The 23,713-nt window shown below is 40.8% G+C and overlaps 1 protein-coding gene across 1 annotated transcript in view; it reads left to right on the top strand.

Moving 5' to 3' along the window:
• MLYCD (malonyl-CoA decarboxylase) overlaps positions 1-19,493 on the top strand; it is a gene marked incomplete at its 5' end in the record, with an annotated part of 40,747 nt that extends 21,254 nt beyond the window's left edge. Inside the window, one exon of the mRNA XM_019535446.1 lies at positions 18,165-19,493. Within this exon, the coding sequence (XP_019390991.1) occupies positions 18,165-18,698 (534 nt within the window). The remainder of the gene's footprint in view (positions 1-18,164) is intronic.
• Between the last annotated feature and the right edge of the window lie 4,220 nt (positions 19,494-23,713).

The following is a 23,713-nucleotide window of genomic DNA, read 5'->3' as shown; positions in this document are numbered from 1 at the left end:
GTTAACACAGCACAGTATGATGTTATCCTTCACCATTTCTGTTGCCATATCTTGCTGTATTTGTTTTAGTTGCATTGCAGAGAAATGTTCTGCTTCTCAAGATAGTTCAGTCCCACTTTTTCCAAATTAAAATAAGATTTTGGTTCATGATCTTTAATGAAAACCATTAAGAGTCTGGAACTGATGTGTACTTTAATCTAGCAAAGTAAGACAGAAGAAGAACCAACAACAGCAAGTAGAAGTCAAATTCGAATTAGGAATTAGACACAGATTTTCAACAGTGACTTGAACATTGCTGGGAGAAACGAAGGATTTTTTATCTCTTTATCTTCACTTCAAGACAGGATACCTTTTTGGAAAGTGTGCTTCAGTTAAGCTCAAGTACTTCAGCCCAGTTAAAGATTATAGGAGTGAAATGTAATGGTCTTGTCATGCAGTAGGTCAGACTAGATGATTTAGGTCGCATTTGGACTTAAACTATTCACCTGGTTTAAAACAAAAACACCACCCCTCTCTCTCTCTCTCTCTCTGGTCTGGTGTTTTCAGATTGACTGTTCCTTAGTTGGGATTTTTTGGTCATTGTAATGGTTTTATTTTCCATTTCTGAGATTTTAATGATTGCAACTCAATTAGTAAGTATTTTCCCATGAAGTTTTCATTATCACTGTTCAACTTACAGTGGTTCTTCATCTTATTGAAGTGTTGTGGGGGCAGTTATTTGGGCTGGAGGTCCACTTAATGAGTTTTGACGAATGGTTGAGGGTGGAAGTGGAAAGATGCCAGTGGATCCTATCCAGCTGTGTCCCATGCCACTGCTGTGCTGCAGCTGGGGCTGAGCTGTGCTGCACAGTGCTAAAACTCCTCCACCTCCCTGTATTCATCCCCTCCCCGCCTCCCAGCTTTCTGTTGGTGCTGTGCAGTCCTGGCACCACGACTGCTGGCAGCAGGGTCCACATGGGACGGGGCGTGATGTAGCATGCTGAGTAACTGTCCTGCCCACTGCAATGATCCACTGCTGCCATGCCACACCGGGAAAGTCGGACTCGCTGCCTAGTGGCTCTGGTAGGCAGGCAGGATGGTTTCTGTGCGTGTGCGCTGCATTGCACCCTGTCCCATGTGGGCCCAGCATTGAATGGGTGGGGAGGTCTGCACTATAGCAGAGTAGTGCAGAGGTGGGTCAGATATGCTGTACTTTGCCCACCGCTATTTTAGCGTCGGGGCACACCTCCACAGCTTTTCTAAATGGCATCCTTGGTTGAGAACCAGTGAATGTGTTCCATGTGTTTCCTAGGGAAGGGGTTTTAGAAGAGGCTTAAAGGGGCCAGGAAAAACCTTCCCACATTTGAAAGAGGAAGATGGGCCTGACTGACCAAAATGTATATTGAAATCACCTGACTTTAAACCAGTAGTATTCTCTCTCCTGCCTTGCTACACTTATACGAGTCTCCTCTCTGACTAGGCTTCTGATTTTTAATCAGTTGGAGCAGAGCTGCTTTGAAGAGTTATAAGCAGACACACTGTGCAGTCTTTTATTTTCCTGAAAACTGCCACAGTGACTCTGACCAGATTTTAAAAAAGAAAACTCTTAGTGAATCTGGGATGCTGTGTCTCTAGAAATCAAGACCTTGGATAGCTCTGCCTGTTTAAACAGTGAGCTAATTTATCCGTTTGGAAAGTTAATACAGAGTTCTTTGAATGACCTGTGATTGATTGCTGTATGCGTCTCCTTAAGGCCCCCTCTGCATGTGAAGCTAAAGGCCTGATGAGTTCTAATGTGCAGTTAGCACAATCATGCCTCCTGCCATGCCATGTGCATAGCAGGAGGTGCAGTTGTGGGAGAATGCATTTGATTCAACTGTGCCTTATTGCTGGTGCAAGGGGAGCCTAGTCCTGTGCACTGACATGCTTTCGGAGCTGTAGGGGCACCCCATGCACCCCTGGGACCAGATTGATTCCCCCTGCCCCAGGGGTATGGGTAAATTCCTGGGGCTGGCAGGCCACCTCACGGTGATTCTATGTATTTATTTTTTTTAATCCCCCTTCTCCCCCCTGCCCCGTATGGACCCCTGGTCTCCAGGTAATTGCGCAGATAGCCACTTAAGTGCACAATACCTGCAACGTGTAGAGGGGGCCTTGGTTGCACTGCATGCTTCCTCCAGTCTAAAATGTGCTGCCTCAACTTACTTCAGTGGCTCTCAACCACTGCAGCCAAGTAGAAGTGCCGTATGTGCCTGCTGTGCAGCAAGATGGGGGCGGGCTGGAGCACGCATACCCTTCTGCCTGCATTATAGCTCTCTGATTAGCCTAAAGCAGGTAGGAGAGCTGGCTTGTGCTTCAGTCCTTTCCCGTTCCAACCCTGCATGGTGTCGCTCGGAAACAGGTGTTCAGGGCAGTTTGAACTGTCCCTTGTGCCTCTGTTTCTGGGAGGAGGGTTGTGGGGGCAGACAGGGAAAGGACTTCAGTACAAGCTTGTTCTCCTGCTTGATTTAGGGTTATTGATTGTGTGTGCGTTAGTCTTTTGGCACTTTTTACCTGGCTGATGCCACCATGGCGGTGCCTGCATTATGGCACCCCTAACAGTTTCACAGAATTGGGGGGCGCTGCTGCACCCTGGATGCAAACCACTGCTCTAAATCTAATGCATACAGTCAGACTTTAAGAAGGAGTTGCAAAACATGGAGTGAAGAAATGGCCATCTTATTCATTTACTTTCAGGTTTTATATAGTCCAGCTTGTTGATTATTTTTAAATAGTCCAGAAACTGGGAATTCTCCTGAGAATTGAAGTACATTCAATAGTCAAATCACTAGCATTTATTAGTTGCAAAATGTTCATCAAGGCTATGAAATTTTCATATTTAAACCATAAAAGGATGGAATTTCTATTCTGGGAATTGTCGCATTTTTGCAGGACACTGCAGCACAGCAGGTATCAATATATTAAAAAGAAAAGCCCTACAAGGGTCTTATGAATCATCATATAGACACATAATGTTCTCTGTAATATTTCAGTGCATTGCTGTACAGTGTAAGCCACTTAAGATGCCCAGGGGTGACATGAATAGCTGATTAAATTGTGCAGGTGACCAGCCATTTGCAACCCATTGATACCAATATTAAAGGCACCACTTAGGACTAAGCGTGCTGGCTCAGCTGTTTGCACCTCATACAGATTGTTACTTAATGAGTGGCACTCAGTTTGTGCCTGGTTATTGCACCTCATTAAGACTTGTCACTTTATTCAGAGCAGGGACAAATGCATTTAATCAATAAAACTAGTTGCCTTCCAGGGTCCAATACACAGCAGAGTTTCTGTAATTGTTATAGTAGTGGACGTGGCTGGAACGAGAAGCACTGGACATCCTGGTGCTTGTAGGATTAGTTGACATGATGCATGTTAGGCAGTTTCCTGGCTTCCAGAAACTTGTTTTACATAGCTTAGGCTGTGTCACTTCCATTTCGTTCCATTGGATTTCTTACTTTTTATGCTCAATATCTTTTGGTCTCCTTGTGCCACCCCACTTGCTCTTTTTTTCTTAATTGAATGTGTCAGTGGCAGGGACTTTAATTTTTGCTTGTTCATACATCTAACATAATTAAGTCCTAATTTTTGACTGCAGCTTCTGTATCATATTACAGTGCAGAACTACAATTAGGCCATATTTAGGCCATCCCTGTACTACAGGGGATGTACTGCCATTAGGTCAACCTTGTACTGCAGCTGGGTTATAGTTTTTATAAATGGGAGCTCTTTGACTCTTTAAAATCAAGAAAATATGAGGTCTTATACAGTTATCTTTGGGGAAACCAAAAATGTTATCATTTTGTTTGCCCTCTCCTCTCCTGCCTTTGATGCGAAAAGTATATCTAAGGTCTCTTCATTCAACTGTACTAGCAAGAAAACCAAATCTATAGGTTAAAGGCTGTTATGCTGAAGGCACTCCATGAACTTGAAGATCTACAAGGTCCCTTCTGACCCTACTTCTATGAACTGTATGTTGGCTTTCCTGGGAGGAGTGGACACTAAATCCATAAGCTAGTGAACCAGTCATTACCATTTAATAGATATTAGCATTTTATGACTGTTTTTCTCAGGTGGCACACTTTGTCCTGAAAAGATTTCACTGAGATATAGCAATTGAGTTAGGCTTATTCAGCAGGGTATAAGTGGCATTTATGTTAAAATAACTTTTTTTAATTAAAGCAATCAAAATTAAAGTATTTTCATCTTAAAAACAGCTTTTGTGGTCTGTGATGTAGTCTAGAAATATGGCACCCTATCAGTCATTCTGTTCTTTCCAAGCAACTTCAAATAGGGCTGTTTCCAACCTGTTTCCAACCTGTTTCTTGTAGATTAAGATCACTGATTTTAAACTGACCTGTTGTCTCTCCTGTGTGACTAAATCCAAAGCCCACCTTGTTATGCTGGCTGCACTCAGTGAAAATAAAGGAAAGAGTACAGTACAGAGAAAGCTTTTGATTACTAGTTTTTTATCACATTTCTGGTTTTGGATCAAAGAATACCTCTGGTTTGTTCTTGTGGAAAAAGATATGCTGACAGCCATAAACATCAAGGTGCACAAAGGAATCCAAGGTGAGGCTGTTCTTTGCTGAACAAGTATAAAAATTTAAAATGATGGGTTGTAGAAAATCTTTTTAAATGTATAAACTTTATTTAACTGGACTTTGTTGGTTGTTAACTTCAGAATAGTGTGTTGTTTACTCCCATCAAAATTTCTCTGTGTATGTTAAGGGTTTGTACTGATCTTGTATAAGTAGGACAGCAAAAGTTGCCTTTGTGTAGGTACTTGACCCACATACCTACACTCCAGAGGGTAAGGATAAAGTGTAATCCAAGTCCATTTGAAAAAGTATTTATACATTCCAGCAACAATTGTTTTATTGTCTGAATGAGTAATGAGTTGGGAAAGTCTCAATGATGAAATTTTTGTAACTGGATAGTGACTAAAATGAAAAGCCAGGCTCCTATATCTGTATTTCTCTATCTTTTTTATTTAGTTGTAGCAAGTTCAGTGTATATTTTCTTCTGTCTATCTCTTTCTAATGTATGACTTCTGATTTGTGTGTGTATGCATGTGTTTCTGTTGATGGGAGGGTTAGAGGAAATTGGAGGATAGGAAGTTAGAGCCAGTGGTTTTGTCTCTTACTTGTTTTTAGTTCTCATCTTTTCTTTTCTTTTTCTTTTCTCCTTGCCCAACTCCTATCACTTGCCGCTTGTTCCTTCTTCCCAACCATCCAGTGTTTACAGTTCATACTGCACCTTTATACTTTCTACACATGTTCGCCAACACCATTCTTCTTCATTAGTATTGATTGTGATGCTTATAAGCTAGACGAACAATAAAATTATATCAATTTGAATTGAAACTGTACTCCAAGCACAGTCCTGCCTAACCACCATGGGCTAGAGTTGGCAGGTAGCCCTTTTCTCAGAATGTGCAATATTTTCTTCCTGCCAGACTGCGTCACAAGTTAATGCAATGTTGACAGTGTTTCTGAACTCTCAGGGGAGAATGGGCATGTTCTAGTGAATGGGTCACTTTTGCTAGACATAAGGTATACATAATAATAAGAAAACTGACTTTCCATGTCTAGAAAGGTATGCTCAATTTTTGTCCCAAATCCATGCTATTTCCAGTTGGTCATGGGTTCTTAGATGCAGCATTTCATATGGAATTATTTTTGGGGGGTGGGGGGTAGAGGAAGGCATTCCACATACAGTTTCCTGTCTTGAATATTGCAAGAACGTAAGTTCTCTGCTACATCAGCATTGCGTGTCTCGTAATCTGTGCCATAAACAACCCAGTTGACCCGAAACAATTCCATTAATAGTTTTCCACGACTTGACTCGCCACTCAGTAATTTTAGTCTTTGGTAAACCGGTACAGTTCATTTAGTCTCAGCTTAAAAATCTAGTGTGCTTAAAAATTGAAATAACTTTTGTGTTGCAAAACCACCTATGCAGAGCTGTGGCATCCTAAGCAAGGTGGAACATGATCAACAATACTTCTGGCAGCCTTATTGTGGCAAAAGAGTACAGCATTTTGACAGTCACACTTCAGTGTGTTTGTTTGCTCTGTCTTGGGTCAGGAAAATGTCAAGGATGTTCCAACACTTGCCTAGTTCAGTTTGGGCGTATTGGTTTGGAACAATTTTAACCGATAATAGAATGGTGTTGAGCTGGTTTGGAGTCACCGATGGCAGTCTAAGCCATGTAACATCAGCAAACATCTTACGTGTCCATCATGCAGTAGCGTAAATTGACTTTCAGGTTTTGTATAAAGAATGGATAGAGTCAGGGTTTAAGGAGGTGAAGTGGGGGAAGAGAACTTTTTTTTTAATAAACACAAAGATCTTTTCAGTTCATTCAAAGACAGAAGCTGAAGCCCAAGAGTACTGAGAATCATTTTAATTTAAAAAGGAGAGAATATTGTGAAAGAACGGAGTAACCCTTTTTTTTTCCGTATGGTTTCTTCTCCCACCTCCTTACAAGTTAACAGTTAATGTTTTATACACTTCTGTACCTCTCCGAGTATTTTGTGTTAATCTTTGTGGGCATCTGCGTGAGCTGCAGGTTATATGATTCATGTTTTCTCAAGGCATTTTTTAAGAAAATTTCTTCATTCTTCAGTAAAAGTCTTCATTTCTTTATTTGACTTTGCCTTAACTCACTGTGACACTTCTACTTGTAAATGCCAGTATAACCTCAAAACTGGACTCCCAGCTGTCATTCTTCATGAGAGAAGCTGCAAAGTAGTACCTGTCATGTCTTTTTCTGATTTAATGATATAACTACAAGCCACTGACTTAGCAATGTGTTTATAGTTAGTCTTTTTACTTTGAAGCCTTTATTTGGAAGGATTTTTTAAAAATTGTATAGGAACATGGGAATTGAATATCAGAGTAATGTGTTATATGTAGTCTAGTATCTTGTCTCCAGAAATAGTACTTTGTGCTTTAGAGGAGGCTGCAAAGAAATTCTCAGCGTGGGTAATTAGGATAGGACCTGTCCCTATGGGAATTTACTTTTTAATCTTCCAAGTTAGGCGCAGACTTTGCCTCAAAGTGTAAAGTTATCTAGTTCGGCATTTTCAGCCTGGTCTTGTGCGAGTGTGTGTCCAAGCACTTTATATATAGGAACAGCCATACACACTTCAAAAGCTTGAGTCCAGTATACCCTGAAGAAGGGTTCCTGCACCTGAAGGCTTGCTAAGAACTTTTTCCCAACTACTCAGTTGGTTTAATAAAAGATATCACATTAACTCAAAAGAACCTTGCCTGCCCGAGTCCTATATATGATCTTATAGAAACCATTAGGCAAAATAAGTACCATATGCCCTAAAGCATTGACCTGATTTAAAACAAATGAAGGATTTGTGAAGTTGAGGGCACTGGATAACAGTGAGAGACTATTAGTAATCAGCAGGTGGAATCAGTTAAATATTTACCCTTACTGGTCCCTTGTCTAGCCTTTTACTGTTGGCATTGTACCATAGACATTATGATAAAAACAGGTTACAAGGAGATGTTTAAGCAATTAAGAGCAATGGCTCAAGGGAGTAGCTTGTTTTATGTACACAGGCAATCATAGGAAAAAGTATGCCAGGCTAAAACTCCAGTCTTAACATTCATTCACCTAGCAAAAACGTGTTTTATAGTGTGTCTGTTTGCTCATATGTTTCTGTGTATTGTATATCTATATGTCCAGTATCTAGAAGTTGATAGTGTCAACAAAAATATTCCAGACCTTGTCACAGTCAAAATAAATAGGCTTTCATTGTTTCCCAAAGTTAATGATTCCCAGAACTGTCTGAAGTCTGTCATTAGTTTCCTGATACATGTGTCTGAGAACAGTGTATCTGGATGTTTCTGTCTAGTCTCAGCTAGCATGGATAACGCAGGGTGGGTCGTCTTTGACATAAGTGTTTCATCCCACGTAGGGCTTGCAATACACAATGTTTAATGTTTCCAGAAATGAGTTGGCTTCCAGTTCAATTTGGAGCCCTTTTGAATGTGCTCTGAGAGAGGCATCTGCTCACTTGCTTACCACTGTCTTTCTTGCTAGCTGATAGATGCTGGTAAGCAGATGCATTTCTCATTAGATAGGCATTTATTTAGGGATATTTTTATTTCCACTCCAAGTGGCCTGTAACTTCACAGAACGTGCATTGTAATAATTCAATCTATAGGTGACAAAGACCTGGATAACTGATGAGGCATGAGTTGGAGAAAAATGGTTAGCATCTCCCAGTCAGTGGTGCTTGGGGAAAAAACTGATAGCATGCTATTGGATGACATGTCAGCTTAACAATTGAGAGCAGATTTTAACTTTCTGGTTGGGTTGTTGATAATTACTACCTTAATTTGATCTAGGTGACCTGGGGAGATCATAATTTCTAATACAAGCTTAGCTTTCGTAGATGAAAAATGTGACCTTGGACTGTTGCTTTCCTGGCTCGGCTCTTGCAGTGTGGCACGGTTTCAGATGAGTCGCAGATAATAGGAAGGAAGCTGCAACCTTCTGCAAAAACAAACAAACAAACAAGAAAAACCCCGAGCCAGCAGCTGCTTCTTAATGGTGTGTGGATTTTTGACAAGAAAATAAACATTAACGGATCTCCACCAGCAGCCCTAGAAACTAGCACATCAATTTAGCAACAACATAAATGTGCATGCTTTACTGCATCTATTTATTTTTTTCTGCAAGAAGTGGCAGGCTAAGATAAGCTCCTAAACTTAAACATTCATCAGAAGCGTGATAGCCTGAACTGTAGCTGCAAAAATTGGGCCATTTTCCCAATACGTCTTACCTGTCCTAAAAATAATGATGTGCCCATTGCCTTCAGGTTTGCTTTATTTATTTATTTTTTTAAATGGACCTGTGACCAGTAACTTCTGATAAGTGCTTTGGTTTGGATCTGACGCGGAGATTCCTTCTAAAAGGTCAGTGGTAAACAAGAGGACAGTCAACATCACATTGAAGCCACATCAAATAAACTTTTTACTGTAAATGCGGTGTGGGCATTTGTGAGAATATACAGACTGGAAAAGGCTATCTTGTACACATGCGAAGTGCGTTGATTGTCTGCTTCTGCACGCTAGGAGGTAGGAGCAGACCTGCTGACATAAGGAAGGGAAGGGCTTGATTTTTGCCCCAGTATAAAAAGCCCCTGTCTGTTTTGCTGGTGAGCAGCATTGAGAACATAATCCCCTGCTGTCCTCATTGGCAAGGTACTGAAGGCTTTCAAACTTTGCTGCTCTACATTTTAGTAAGTAACCTTTTTCTTCTTGGTCCAGCAGGTGAGGTTGTATATGTTTGCATTCCTATTTTTTTTTTCTTTTTGACCTAGCAGGCATTTCTGCTTCACAGCTCGCACCTACACCACTCTCCTAAAAACTCATCAGGCTTTAGGCCCAAGATAGCAGATCAGCCAGCATGAAAGAAGCCCGGACACTGGGAAGCACGTTGCCTTTCCTTGGATTCCTGCCAGGATTAAGAACTGTTCTGATTTTGTGAGGGTCGGAAGTCTCTCTTTGTGGTAGGGCAAATGGCTCTTTCAGAGAGCTCTGTTGTTGCTTTTTAACGCTCTTATAACTGTTCTGTCTCTAGCAGTAGATCCCGTGTTCCTGCTCCAATACTATCAGCCAGTATGCCTAAAAATCTTAAAATCTTTTACGTTCTTTTCCTCCTCTTTCCTATTTTAGACCACAGAGGACCTTCAGTTAAGGCTGTAAGTTATTGAGAAACAAATAAGGAACATGTTCTCCCTGGAATTCAGCCATTTTGGCTGGACTAGTTTACCCTCTATTCATGCTGGTCTCAGAGGAAGCTTCTTATTACAAACTCCAGGCTGGCAGTCCCTTAAGGGTCATTTGTAGGGCCATCACATACTAGCCAGTCACTGTGTTGTCATCTGTCATTATTATGTGAACAAACAGAGGACTACCAGGTCACTGAATCTGAAGGAGAAAGTCAGGGCTGTTCCCCGTGGGCAGAAACGTACATAGCCTAAGTCCAGGATTACACACACAAGGTCAACTTGTTTGACAGCAGAATGACTTGGCAGTTAAATAGTCGACAGCTCAGTGTGGAGTTTCCATCAATCTGTCTTCAAGATACTGACACAGAAGTGAGGGTGACCAGTGATGCTGCTTTCCATCATCTGAGAAAATTCCAGCCGACCACCCACAAGTACATGGTGTTGCATTTGGCTTCTGTCCTAGAAGTCACTTGCTTCTTGTTCTCAACAGCATATCAACGTTCTGACTCCACTTTCCTGACCAGCAGAGTTGAGAACTCCTGCAGGAGACAGCTTCTCATTTTGGTGGTGGCGTCCTTACCTGGGGCTGTCATTTTTCTGGCCTCCTACCTGTACTGAACCAGGATCTCTTGACACTGATTATTCTCATCTCTATGCCACCCATCTTACTGGGTTCATTAAGGAAAAGATCTGTGGATCAGAATATCGGGAGTGTTACATGATTGAGACAGAACGGGAGGCAGATGAAAGTGGATCAAAGGAGACTTACTGGCGCATTTGGAGTTTCCATGGAAGTACTCTGAACTGGCTCGTGGGTTAAACAGCAAGACTTCCCTGAGGAAGTACTTGACAAGAGTTTGAAAGGGAAGAGAGTTAAATTTTCCACCAGGTCAGCCTCTTGATTGAAAGTTCTGGTCCTTCTTTTGCCCTGTCAAAGCCAGGGGAACTCACTGGGTGCTGATAAGACTGACTATTCCAGGTTTTGAATAAAAATATTTCCTTTGTGTCCCTGGCAACCACAGTCTTTAATGCAAGTACTGCTTTGTAACCCCAGTGCATTTTTGGTCTGTGTAAAATCAGACGTTCTTAAAATCATACAAGTTAAGAGCTTATGTAGGAGCAGAGTATTTATTTCAAAAGTAATTTACCTTGATCCTTTCCTCATGTTTCTTTGGGCTTTTCCCCCCTCCAGACAAGTTTTAAACTTTTCCTAAGGCAAATATTTAGACACTGTTTTAATAATCATGTACATGGACTGCTGTACCCTAGGACTGTGAGCTTTTTGAGGGGGCATGAATTGGAGGGGAAGGTTGAGGATTCCCCTCCTTTTCCTCCCTGACCCCCAAATAAATTTTTTGTCCATCAGAAGAGATCCATAAAAATATTACAGGAAGATGGTACTCCATCGGTCAAGAGCAGTTACTGATACCAAAGCTAAGGGTTATGACTTGTCTCAATTCATCGTAAATCAGGGCATCCTGCAGTCTTTTTGATCCTGTGGTATGGGAATTTGGGGTCTTTCCAGTATGTCACAGACTGTAGTAGGCTTTTTTGAAAGAACACAATTTTTCTTCAGCCGAAGATGCAAGATTTGTGGTTTTGGCACTTGCGTTGTTTCTCCCTCCCAGAGAGTTGCTTCATGCTCTCCAGCTTCCCACCTTCACCAGGCAGAACAAGTTGGATTGCAGTGTATCGTTGCATAGGATGGGGAGACCAGGAGTTGATAGGGTTACCCAACCTCTGCAGTTCCAAATGTCCTCCTTGCTACATCAGAAAAAAAAGCAAGTTCTGAGCTATGAGCTGCTTGAGATGTGCTGGGGGAAGGGGGTAATTCTTAAAAATAATAGACCAGCTTTCAAGCAATCATACTTTTTAGTCGTGAGATGGAGTACGGAGGTAGAAATGAATTTACATTGAATGATATTGCCAGTGTCACAGAATTTAAGGGTAGTTTTGCAGAATTTGATCACATAATGCCACAAATTATGTTGCACTCAAGTAATTCTCTTTTAATCTGTTTACCTAGTGGAAATGCTGTGCTGACCACAAATCAATGCATTTAACAAATTTCTGTCACAGACCTGTAGGGAAAGTGGAAAATTGTAGTGAAACTGTCGGCCAGTTCTGTGGGCATGTAGATGCAGGTACTTTTTACTTTTCCACTCCTTCATTTAGACAACAAGTTCCTCTTGAGGATAATTCAAAGCTTTATTCTTTGTCTCAAACTGCCCAGTTATTTCTACCATGGCCCCTTCATGCGTCTACTACTGTAAAGAGGCCACGAAGCTGACAGACATGTCCATCCAACGTTTGCCTGGTAGGATTGATTGAAAAAAGGTAGGATTGAAAAAAAGTCCTTTTTTTTTTTTTTTAATTTATCAAATTGGTTTAATTTTTCCTTTTAAACCTGCTGTAAAATAAAATCTGAATTTAATGCAAAATGATAGGACCTATGTTTGTAATCTCTTAAAAGGTTTAACATTAAAAATCCGAGTATGCAGGATCCAAAGCCTCTGTCCAAAACTATAAGCTTGAAGTTTATAAATCTTTGTAAATAACCCATTTAGGCTGTATATTTAATAAAGGGCTTCATCCTGTGGATATCCTAGGCTGTCTACTTGTACAAAGTACTGGCAAAGTCAGTGCAGGCACGCAGCCTGTGACCCAGGTAACAGCACCATGTACCTTGTCAGAGTCCTCACTGAGCCCGCCTGGCTGGTTTCGTACGTCTGTTGCATAGCTTCTCCTTCCCTGAGCTCTGATCGACACAGTTCTCAAGTTTATGTAAAAGTTCAGAGTTTCTAAAATACTCAAGCTTGTGTTGCTTAATAAAAATAAACTATACATGCTGTTTTTGTGTGTTTTGAATTCATCAGCATCTTAATGCAGCTGTTTGACACCAATCATGATCAAACGTTAATTAGGAAGTAAAGAAGTAATATATCTTTTAGTATTTTCTGACATGAAAATGTATAATTAACATGCATCTACTAAGCTATATAATTGTTTAAATAAATTATTTAGGTATAGTGCTCCTTCCTTGATGGCAAAAAAGATATACCAAATACATGATGAAGGGTCTGTTCAGTTGTAAATCTACATGCTTTAATGGTTACAGCAGCCAACGAGCATGCACATTTATTTAAAAAAAAAAAATGAAATAAAGATAGAACAGGTAATTAAAATGGATGATTGATTTGAATTGAGGCTCTCTACTTGGATTCAAATCTACCCACTCGGTCCCCCAGTGACATTACCTTTGCCTTTGTAGTTCTGAACCGCTTTTCTTGCATCCCCTTATCATAGGAGAACTGAGGGAGGAAGAACAGCTTTGTGTTTGGAGCTTGGCATAGATCCACTTTGACTCATGCAAGTGGTAGATCAGTCGGCTGCTGAACTGGAGAAGCGTAAAGGCAGTACTTCTCCCCGCCCCCAACCAGGTTTGCCAGTGGTAGCACAGCATTGGAGGATGCCTTCTATTTTCACTAACTTCATAGTTGTTTTTGGAATCTGTGATATAGTTTGGCCATTTCCAGTTACCTAGAAGATATGGTAAGGCTTTCCCAAAAGGACTTGGGCTCCTAGCTTCCAGCAGTTTTTGTTTCTTTGTTCGCTCTGATACTATATCGTAAAAGAATAGAGTTGGCAGGAACCTCGGGAGATCATTTAGTCTGATTCTCTGCTAACGGTAGGATCATCCCTGACTAAACCATCCCAGTCAAGTGTTTAAACTGCTCTTAAAAATTTAAAAGGATGGAGATTTTCTAACTCTCTGTGTAGGTTGTTTCAGTGCTTAACCAACCACTGTTGCAGTGAGAGAATTATTTCACATTTCCAACATCAATTTCCCCTGCTGTGGTTGGAGACCATTGGGCATCTTTATATGAGGTACAAGAGGAGGGGGGTGCTTTAATTGGAGTGGCTTTTGGTGGGGCAGTGCTTTAATTAGAGTGGCTTATGGGAGCCACTTTAACTAAAGTGCCCATCTTTAATTAAAGCTAGTTGAAGCTTTAGCTAAAGCACCCCATCCACCATTTTGAAGTGCAGAGACCCTGAATACACATGATGGAGGCTGCTGAAGTGTGCTAGTTAGCATGTTCCAACAGACTTGATTAATAGAGTCTACTCTCTTGTGTGTTAATTAGCACCCATCGAAGCAGGTGTCCAGCATGTGTATAGGTGCTCATTGCTCCTAGTCCTGTTCCCTGGGGCCACATAGAATAGTCTTATCCCCATTGTCTTTATAATCACCCCTCAGGTATTTTTAGGTTATCAAATCCCACCCCCAGTCATCTCTTCTCTTGGCTAAATAATGCTAGTTCTTTCAGCCTTTCTTAATAGGTTATGTTTTCCAGGCCTCTAATGTTTTTTTTTTCTTTCCTTGATCTCTGCTTCATACTTCCTAATTTGTCCCCATCTTTCTTGAAGTGTGGTGCTCAAAGCTGGACACAGCACTCCAGGTGAGGCTTCATCAGTGCTGAATAGACTGAAAGAATCACTTCCTTTGATGTTCCTGTTAATACAGACCAGTATGTTGTTGGCCATTTTTGTTTTGTTCTTTTTTTTAAGAACAAAAGAGCGGTGGGGGGGCGCAACGGATACCATCAGTTTACGGTCAGTTGCAATGATCACGTCTTTTTCTAGAATACTGCAGCCTAGCATGTTATTCCTCAGTCTGCATTTCTGCATGCAATTGCTCCATTCCAAGTGCAGGACTCTGCACTTGCCCATGGTGAACTTTATTTTAATTATATTTTTATTCTCGAGTATTTTTCCAGTTTATCATGGTCATTTTGAACCTTAGCCCTATCCTCCAGAGTGTCTGAGTTGAATAAGATGGTCAGAGGTTCACTGTTGTTGTTCTGTCATTATTGCATTGGTTTGTATAATTTCAGCTCCTTAGCCACCACTTTCTGTTTTAAACTGAATTTCTATATTCCTGATTTGATTCAAAGAGAGAGAAAAATTATAATACTACAAATGCTGGTAGATCATTTTATCATGCAACGATTAACTGTAGTAATTAGTAATATAATTATTGTGCAGCTTAGTAAATTGTACAAGGGGCTTATTTTCCCAGGTTTTTAAACTTTTCCATGGGCACACGCAGAGATAACCGTAGCAGGGTGTGAAGTCTGGGGCAAATCAGCCTGTGCGGGGCCTGGACATCGCGGCAGGGTTGGGGGGTGGCTGACACGGCTCTGAGGGGCCCCCCAAAGCATGGGGTCTGGGGCAGTCACCCCAATTCCTCCCTTCCCCCCAGGGATGTCTCTGAGCACAAGAAGAAAGTTTGGGGTATTTACAGCTGAAGTTCAGTGCATTACGGGCTTATTCCTTTTTGTATTTCAGCAATTGTAATGATCTGGGTAAACAAAGTTTTAAGTGGGATGTGGTTTTGAGGCAGTTGGTGGTAGAGCTGCAGTACTGTTAATGTAGCAGAGATGGATATTTCCTTTGATTTAGAAGAGTTTTGATATTTTGTCAAACTAAGGAGTAAAAACTTACAGTTCTCTCTAATAGGATCGTGTCTGATAGGATATTAGATAACAATTGATCAGGGTATTTTAATATTATGAATAGCTTTTGTTTTCTGCAGATAGCAAAATATACTACCCTGTTACAGGATTGCGATAGAGGAGACCCTTGCCATTCGCGGGGGATACGTTCTCGCGATTAAGGCACTGCATTCATGAATGTCGTCTGCATTCATGAACACAGTGCCCTCGGCGGCTGGAGTGGGGAGGGCACGGTGGCGGTGGTGGGAGTTCAGTGGCGGCAAGTGTATTTAAGATGCAGGTTTGGCATTCATGAATATTTGAAACCACAAATTCTGAACCCGTGAATAGTGAAGGTTTCCTGTGTTTAGCAGAGGAAATCTGTCATGGTAAGCTGAAGTGATTTGTATGCATGTTTCCAAGCTGGAGACAAGTTTCTAAATCTCTAACACACAAGAGATAAAAGTCCATTTCAGATGATGGATGTACAGGTGGCTTATGCATTTTAACAAAATAATAATTAGAACAGAGTCTACATCGGAACTCAAATAGTGGAATAATTTGGTTATTACTAATGAAAGTGCAAAGCGTTTTTGAAAGTGCCTCTTTTCTTGTTAGTTTTTTAAAAACACATAATTGTATTACAATTTCATATTGTACAATTTAATTAATTGCATATTATACAGTTTATTAAATTGATAATATGTAGAATAAAGGTTAAAATTTTTCCTCTATAGTCCAGATATTTCAAATTTGCATATACATTTAAATAATTTGATATGCTAATTTATCACCCTGTACCAAATAGCCATGTATACACTGAACTTGGAAAAAATGTTTGCACAAATGACTTCATGCGTATATTTAAGGCAGCCAGATGAATATGAGTGTTTCTGAAAACCAGGTCCCGTGCGTTTGTTCTGGCTTGCTTGTTAACCTGAACTGTAAACATGGAACTGTATTTTGATCTAGATCTTTTGGTGATCCGCATGTTTTATAAGTAACCTCTTTGCTGTCTGCCACTTCTTGATTAAAAAAAAAAAAATCTGCTCAAATCTTCATAACAGACTTCCTTGTTTTTATTGTTATTTTGTATATTCCAAGTTCCTTGGGCTCCGGTACAGAAATATTTTCTAGATGAGTGGATTCCTGCATGCCACTGAGCCTACTTTTGGGCTGTCACAAAAACCAGTGTGCAGGTGTTTACCAGTTCTCTGTTTAGTGTTTGCCTGATGCTTAATAAGATGCTGTTAATGTTTTAGAATAGGGCTGTTCATCTTGAAGCCTGTGGTTGGCATGCAGACTGCAAGGGGCTATGTTTTGGCCCCTGAGTTCCTGCCCAACCAAGCGCATTGTGCATTGGGGTGGGGGGGAGGGCAGAAGGAGGTGGGTATTACTATAGTGGAGTGATGGGGGAAGTGGGTGCACACTTTAGTTCTGCAATGGGAGATGGGGAGGGAGAAGAGGCATCCATGCAGTGTGCAGGAGGGCTCATGGCTTGCCTTGGTGTAGCCCACGGGCTGTGCAGCTCCTGCTGGCATGGTCCAGGGGGCATTCACCCCCAACTGCTTAGCAGTTGGACAACCCTATTTTAGAAGGTAGAGGATACATTTACAATGCAGTGCCCTAGCAGCATGACTGCCATTAGCATTTGTCAGTTTAAGTTAGCCTCTCAATGATGATGATTTTTTAATGATAATTTAGAAAATATTCAAAGCAGAAAAATGTATTCTGTAGTCATTTAAAGGCAATTTTCTGTTGACATTAAGATGCTACTGTAAAGTCAATAAATAGCTGAGACCTCCTCCATCCTCCTTCCCCAATATGAAAAGTAATTTAAATAAGCACTCTGCATTGTTGCACTTCAGCAGCTTTCTCTCTCTTTCCACACCCATCCAGCAGATTTAATATCCACATTAATTCCAGGTAACAATGAATTTGATGGCTTCATCTAATGCTGGTGTCAATGAACATATGTTTTTGTCATAATTGCCAGAGGAGAGAGTTTCTGTTCAGACACCTGTAGGTTATTCTTCTTCCAGTGCTTCTGCATCAGGTCTGTCATTCAGTGTGATCAGCAATGTTATTGTAAACGTACAGTTTTTATACTTAGAGCTTTATCAGCATTTATGGCACATTATGAAAAGTAGCCACCTCACAGCAGATGATCTCTTCTCAAATGTTAGTAAATGCTGTCTGCAGGAAAATCTTAGTCGTGCCAGTTTGCCTGAAATGGCCACTGACATCAGGACAAAAAAATCTAGATAAGATACACTGCTTGGTTATATGCATTAATAGAAAAAGGCCTTCTGAGTTTGCCGTGTAAATGCAGCCAAAACCTTCCTCTCATTCCTTTATCCCTGCAAGTTTCTTGATACCAGAAAAGACACTTACATGTGAAAACTTAAATAAAAAGCAAGAAAGTCTTGAGAATTAGAAAGCTGAATCCTTTCACTTCACTCCAGCTGCTGAGTTTGTTATGTGACCTATCTTTATACAGGCTGATTTCTGTGACCGAATAACCAGGAGCTACTGTGAGATTATGAGAAACACCTGTAGACAAAGCAGACTTATTGTGCAGATCACAATTACATCATTTTAAAAGCAAAAATATTCCCCGAATTACAAATGTTTATTTTAAAATAATCAGTGTTGAGGAAGGTGATTTCACATGATATATGCATGGATTGTTAGCTAGTGCTTTAATGCAGCGAATCATCCTTTTGGCCATGGCAGATGATCTTTTTCTCAATATCCATTATCTTTGCTGACAAGCTATCCTGAACAGTTCCTTTGGAAGGTTTAGTGGTTGTTTCTTGAGCCAGCATTCTCATTCATTTAAAGTCACGCTTGATTCTTTTTGTGACTACTTTTCTTTTTGTCTACAGGGGGAATTTACTCAGATAAAAGTGTTTTCTAGTCTGTCACCTATCCCTGGATTCACCAAGTGGCTTATTGGACTTCTTTCTTCACAAACAAAGGAACTGGGAAGAAGTGAACTGTTTACGGATTCAGAGTGTCAAGAAATCTCTGAGATCACAGGAGGTCCTGCAGTTGAAACTCTAAAGAGGCTCTTAACTAACAATGAATGGGTGAGATCTGAAAGACTGGTCCACATATTGCAGTTGCCTTTTATGAGGCTCTGTGCTTGGTACCTGTATGGAGAGAAGCATCGTGGTTATGCTCTTAATCCGGTAGCAAACTTTCATCTACAGAATGGAGCGGTGATGTGGCGGATAAACTGGATGGCAGACACAAGCCCCCGGGGTGTTACTGCCTCCTGTGGCATGATGGTGAATTACCGATACTTCTTAGAGGATACAGTCAGTAACAGTGCAGAATATCTCTGGACAAAACGCATAAAAGCCTCAGAGCAGGTACTTTCCTTGGTGTCACACTTTCATCAACAAAGCAAACTTTAAAAGGTTTTAAGAGCAAGCGCTTCTGTTTTGAATAAAGACAATGTCTTGTGGCATCTGGAGAAATGAGAATATTTCTAATGAAACGAGCTGCATTCTCTAGTCATCGTAGGGTGCAAATGACATCGATTGTCAATTGTTGTAAGTTCCTTTGCTTGTGCTGCCAGATGTGCTGTGGTTGAATCACTGCCATATTTTTATGTTCAAATGAACCAGAAGAGTGTAAAATGAGTGAGTAAACTCCTCTCAGTAAGGTTACAAGTCAGCAATGAATGACTTGTAGGGACTGTTCTCTGCCTCTGTCATAGCCACTGCAATCAATATAGCTGTTTTTAAACTGCATCTTCAAAAGCATTGATGAACTCTGCTGCTCTCTGATATTACAGCTGTAGGGAAATCAATACCAAAGTAACTAGATAAAAGTACTAGGTGGAGACCATTTTTTGTTCAAACAAGTTATTAAAACAGCAGCATGTAACATTTCCTCAGTTAGATTGTCCCCCTTGCCCCAACTCTTTTCTGTAGAAGCCTGTTGATCCAAGCTATCCCTTTTCTTTTGCAAACCTGCATAAAATACATTGAGACTTTGCTGTGATCATTTTTTCCTTTGTGGTTCACTGTCCAGCACACCCAAGGCAGTAGGGGTATGTAACCGTATGCTTGTAGTTTCTTCTCTTTCAGGTTTACATCTTAATATGGAAAAGTAAAAGGTTCCAAGTAAAAAAAAAAGGTGGTTGCTTATGGTTTAATTTTGAATGTTTCTGATATATTTATAATAAACATCATATGATATTGTGATTGTGTGTGGTGTTTTTAAGTTAAAGTTTATTGTAACAACCCAGATTTTGTTGTAAAGAAAATAATTACCTCTCATCCTATAAATGTTTTGTATTTCTTTCAAAACGTACCATACAAATAACCATTCTGTGATGTTACTGTCTCCAGTGAAGTAAGACCGATGTCTTAAATGGATCCTGATACTGACAGGTTTAGAGCACGAAACACCTGCTTGCTTTCATAAGTTCCAGATCCCACCACTGGGAGAAGACTTACAGAAATCTTTGTAGAGTTTCTTCTTTCCTATCCATGTGTTTGTGAAGGGAGCCCTAAGTGTCCAATTCCCCTTTCTACTGGAGCAAGGAGGTACAAATGAACTTTTGTTTGTCCATGATAAGAAATTGTTCCAACCCTCTGAGTTGGTAACCTATTTTAAATATCTGCTAAATGGAGAAAATGTTGCCTTGGCTTTTGCTAATGGCATTTCTCAACACGATAAAGCAGAGAGATTGGATTCACTATACATTATTCCCCTCAGAACAGAGCCACTTTTAGAGAGCAGCTGGTCCTCACATTAGCAATGGCAACTAGCCTATGCCATGCTGCTTTCATTATGTTTTTAAGGATCGTTCCAAAAAAACAGCAGTCGGCAGGTATCTTGTATGTTGTTAGTTTTTGATCAGCTATCATTTTAAGACGTTCCTTGCAGGGGGAGAAGCACAGGAAAATTGTTCTGCCAAAATCATTAAGGAAAAATTAAGTGTCCCTTTGCTCAGCTTGAATTGTAATTTTTGTGTGTATGCCAGAGGGTATGTGCCAAAAAGATAGCTTTTTCTCTGCCATTTAGTAACTTGAACTGATGAACATGAGCCAGGAAACACTGTAAAGTTCACGAAGAAATGTTGTAAGTTCTTTCATTGTCTTCTGCTTATTCCCGGTTGTGGAATTTCAGTCCTTTGTGAACAAGTACTCATACCTTTTGAATCATTTATTGAACAGTAATGTCAGTTCCTGTTATTGGCCAGTGGTGGGGCAAGCACTTGCCCATTGACCAAGCTGGTTGACAACGTAGCGTAAATGTCATTGCTAACAGGGCAAGAAAATAGTTATTAAACTGCAAAACTATCTTTTTCTACTGGGGTTAGGAGTACAGCAAAATGTTAAAACACCTGGGAGAGACCCAGCAGATGTTGCTGAGTCCTGGCTTAGCACTGAATTTGGAATTGAACAGTAGTTGGTGTTCAGTGAGTTGGATGAGGGGTCAATGAGGCATGCAGAGGATATGTACTTTCCAACAGACATTGGTGACTAAAGGCTCTGAATGTAGACTTCATCTGCACCTCAAGGGTCCTATATGAACAAAGCATATCAAACCTGTTACAAGGTAAGTAACCTGCCTCTTTCTTGCCCTTCCTCTGTCTATTTTCTCCTCCCCTCACCTCAGATTATTAGTGTTTACTGAGAATAATTGTAGCAGCTGGATGTTTAGCATTTCTGAAGATCTAGCTGCTTATTTATACAGCTAAATCAAAAAAATTGAATGCTGTTCCCTTTGGAAAAAGTCACCCCTGTCCAAATCTGCAGGAGTTGAGGGTCTTTAGTACCTTACAGAACTGGGCTTTAGGACTTGATCCTTCTGTTTTGGGAACTCCAATGATGTACCATTTAAACTTGGTTTCAATATGATATGTTCATACTATTATGACTTACGTTGACAGTACATGTCTTTCTCGATTTTACTTTTTTATTTTTACCATGCAGGATCAACACTGTCCATTCTGGTCAGCTCAACATGTAAAATGGCTGCAGATGTCTCCTGGAACCTGACCATCTGAGATGGAGGACATACATAATTTAATATGCGTATATGTGTATACAGTGTAGAGTGTGTGTGATTTATGTATTTTTAAACATTATAAAAGTGTGTGCAAGTCAGTTTTGCCTAATGAGATGTTACCCAGGTTTCAGGACTCTAGACCTCTGTTAAAAACCTGCTAAATTAATTCAGTTTTTTCTTACATTGGAATGCCATCTGTTAGCATTGCCAAAATGAAGGGTACATTTTAATTTCTGTTTCCCAAACCCACTTTTTACAAAGGTTTCAACATAACCTTTTATTACTATAATCTTTCTATACCTTCATGTTCCTGTTCTCAGTCTGAAACAGATGATTTATATTTGGGGTGGATGGGGGTGGGGGAGAAGGGATTAATTAGTCCCATTTTATTTTTAACCAAGAAGCATTAAAGGGCTTAAATATGCTGCTTTTCTTCAGGAAAAATAAGTCTAAAGTTTTGCAAGAACTTTAGCTTGGTGAGGAACTTGCTTTCAGTTAGTGTTTATAAAGAATTGCATCATGGCACAAGCTGTTTGCTTACTAGGAGGAGAAAGAGATCTCCCTCTGTAAATAGGTGCACAGTGGAAGTGTTTGGGAAACATTGATCTTGCTTCTATGCCCGGCTATACAGTAATATGAACAAAAGAACATTTTAAATAAAGAGTTGACTTTCAGTGGGAACTTGAACTTGCCCAGCACTTTGCCAGTGCTTGTACCAGCAGTTGCAGTGGATAGATGTTAATGCCTGAATGATGGACTTAATCACCTGCTCATGTGATTGTTAGTGGTGGGAAAGAGTGAGAGAAAGGGTCTACCACTTCATGTTTGCCAGTCAAAATAAAAAATGAGGCATTAAAGTTATAGCAAATGTGTGATGGGTGTGTGAGAGAGTGACATCATTAAATGGTATTTTTTCTTGGCAGTCTTAGGGGTGAATGTATATATGTAACATCTGTGTTTGGTGCCAGACTTTTAATGGCTATGGTCAAAAATGTATGCAAAATCATTAGGGATGAGGAGGGGGAGGTTTTCCAATAGTTTATTGTAGAGCCATGCTGCTGCTTTTTCCATGGTCAGAAAGAGAGAGAGAGCGTATGTGTTAGGAGGTACAGTTTCTTGTACAAAGTAGGTTGGGTTTTGAGGTGAAAATCAATTTTTATATATGAATTAATACAGCTGTTTGGAAGGAAAAAGCTGTTATGTTTGTTAAAATACTTCAGGCTTGTAGAAAATTATTTTGCTTTCAGTAAGATCCTTCCACTAAAGGAAGGAATAGTTCTAAGGGCTGTGACAGGTCTCTTTGTATGGATTCTCTCACCTGGCCAGATTTTAAGCATATCCAACGTGTATTCATAATAATGGTAATACAGCTTTAAGGATTCTGCAGCTTCTGCAGTTGGACATGTGGCATCTGTGGCAGGACAGTACGGGGCACTAATATGCTGAGCCACCCACCTCACTGTGCCATGCCCAAATCCACACTCTGGGAGTCTCCCTTGGGAAGCCTACATTCAGCCGTCCCCCTTCCTTGAAACCTCCTGCAAGCCTGAGGTAACGCTGCTACCACCTGGGCACTGATCTCTGTTAGGGCTCTGTGCAGCGCAGGGTACACACACCCTGGAAGCCTTGGGGGTGCTTAGCCCACAGCAGTATTTTGGGGTGCTTCTTTCACCCTGAAGCATCAAAAGGTAGCCTCCTATAGCAGCAGAAAGTAAATAGCCAAGCCCACCTTAGGCAGCTGAGCAAAGGGAGTGAAAAACGCCAGTTTCTCCCCAACACAGATAACCAGGTAGTCATGCTGAGCCAGATAGCTCTTTATTGATCAGGGGGATCAATAAAGAATGTGGGGAAGGGGGTATAATAATAGCAGTTGAGAGAGAGCACGTTGAGCAATCCAAATATGTTGAGTCAAAAACACCTGGGCTCAGTGGCCTTTTTAATACATGGCTAAATTACTCAGTTCTATCTTCTACCTAATTTTCAGGCATACTCACTGGTTTATCCAGAGAGACTCGCTCTGGAGGTTCAGGGTTTGTGTCCGTTCCAAAAAGCCTGCCAGAGGAAGAGGGAGTGACCTCCCAGACCCGGTGGCCTTCAGCGTTCCCTATAAGCTGCATGGAGTGTGCCACTGCCAGGTGCACCTGTGTGGCTGCACATGCTACGCATCTCGGAGGGAATGCTGGTGGCCTGACCCTTAAATAACTTCTGACCTCATCACTTGGACCCAACCAGAAACAGGCATTATTTGAACTCTGCTAATGCAGACCAAACACTTCAGAAGGGGTTAGTAACCCCTGGTGAAGGGGCTAGCATCACCAGACTGGTTCGGCAGGTTTCCTTGGAGGGAAGCGTAAGTCAAAGGGTCTGGACACCAAAAGGGGGGATGGAAGGGAGGTCCTCTCCA

This window comes from Crocodylus porosus, unplaced genomic scaffold (genome assembly GCF_001723895.1).
Source record: "Crocodylus porosus isolate Cpor-Errol unplaced genomic scaffold, CroPor_comp1, whole genome shotgun sequence".
Taxonomy (NCBI): Eukaryota; Metazoa; Chordata; order Crocodylia; family Crocodylidae; genus Crocodylus; species Crocodylus porosus.
The sequence above is the reverse complement of the archived record's forward strand: the minus strand, read 5'-3'. Positions and strand labels throughout refer to the sequence as shown.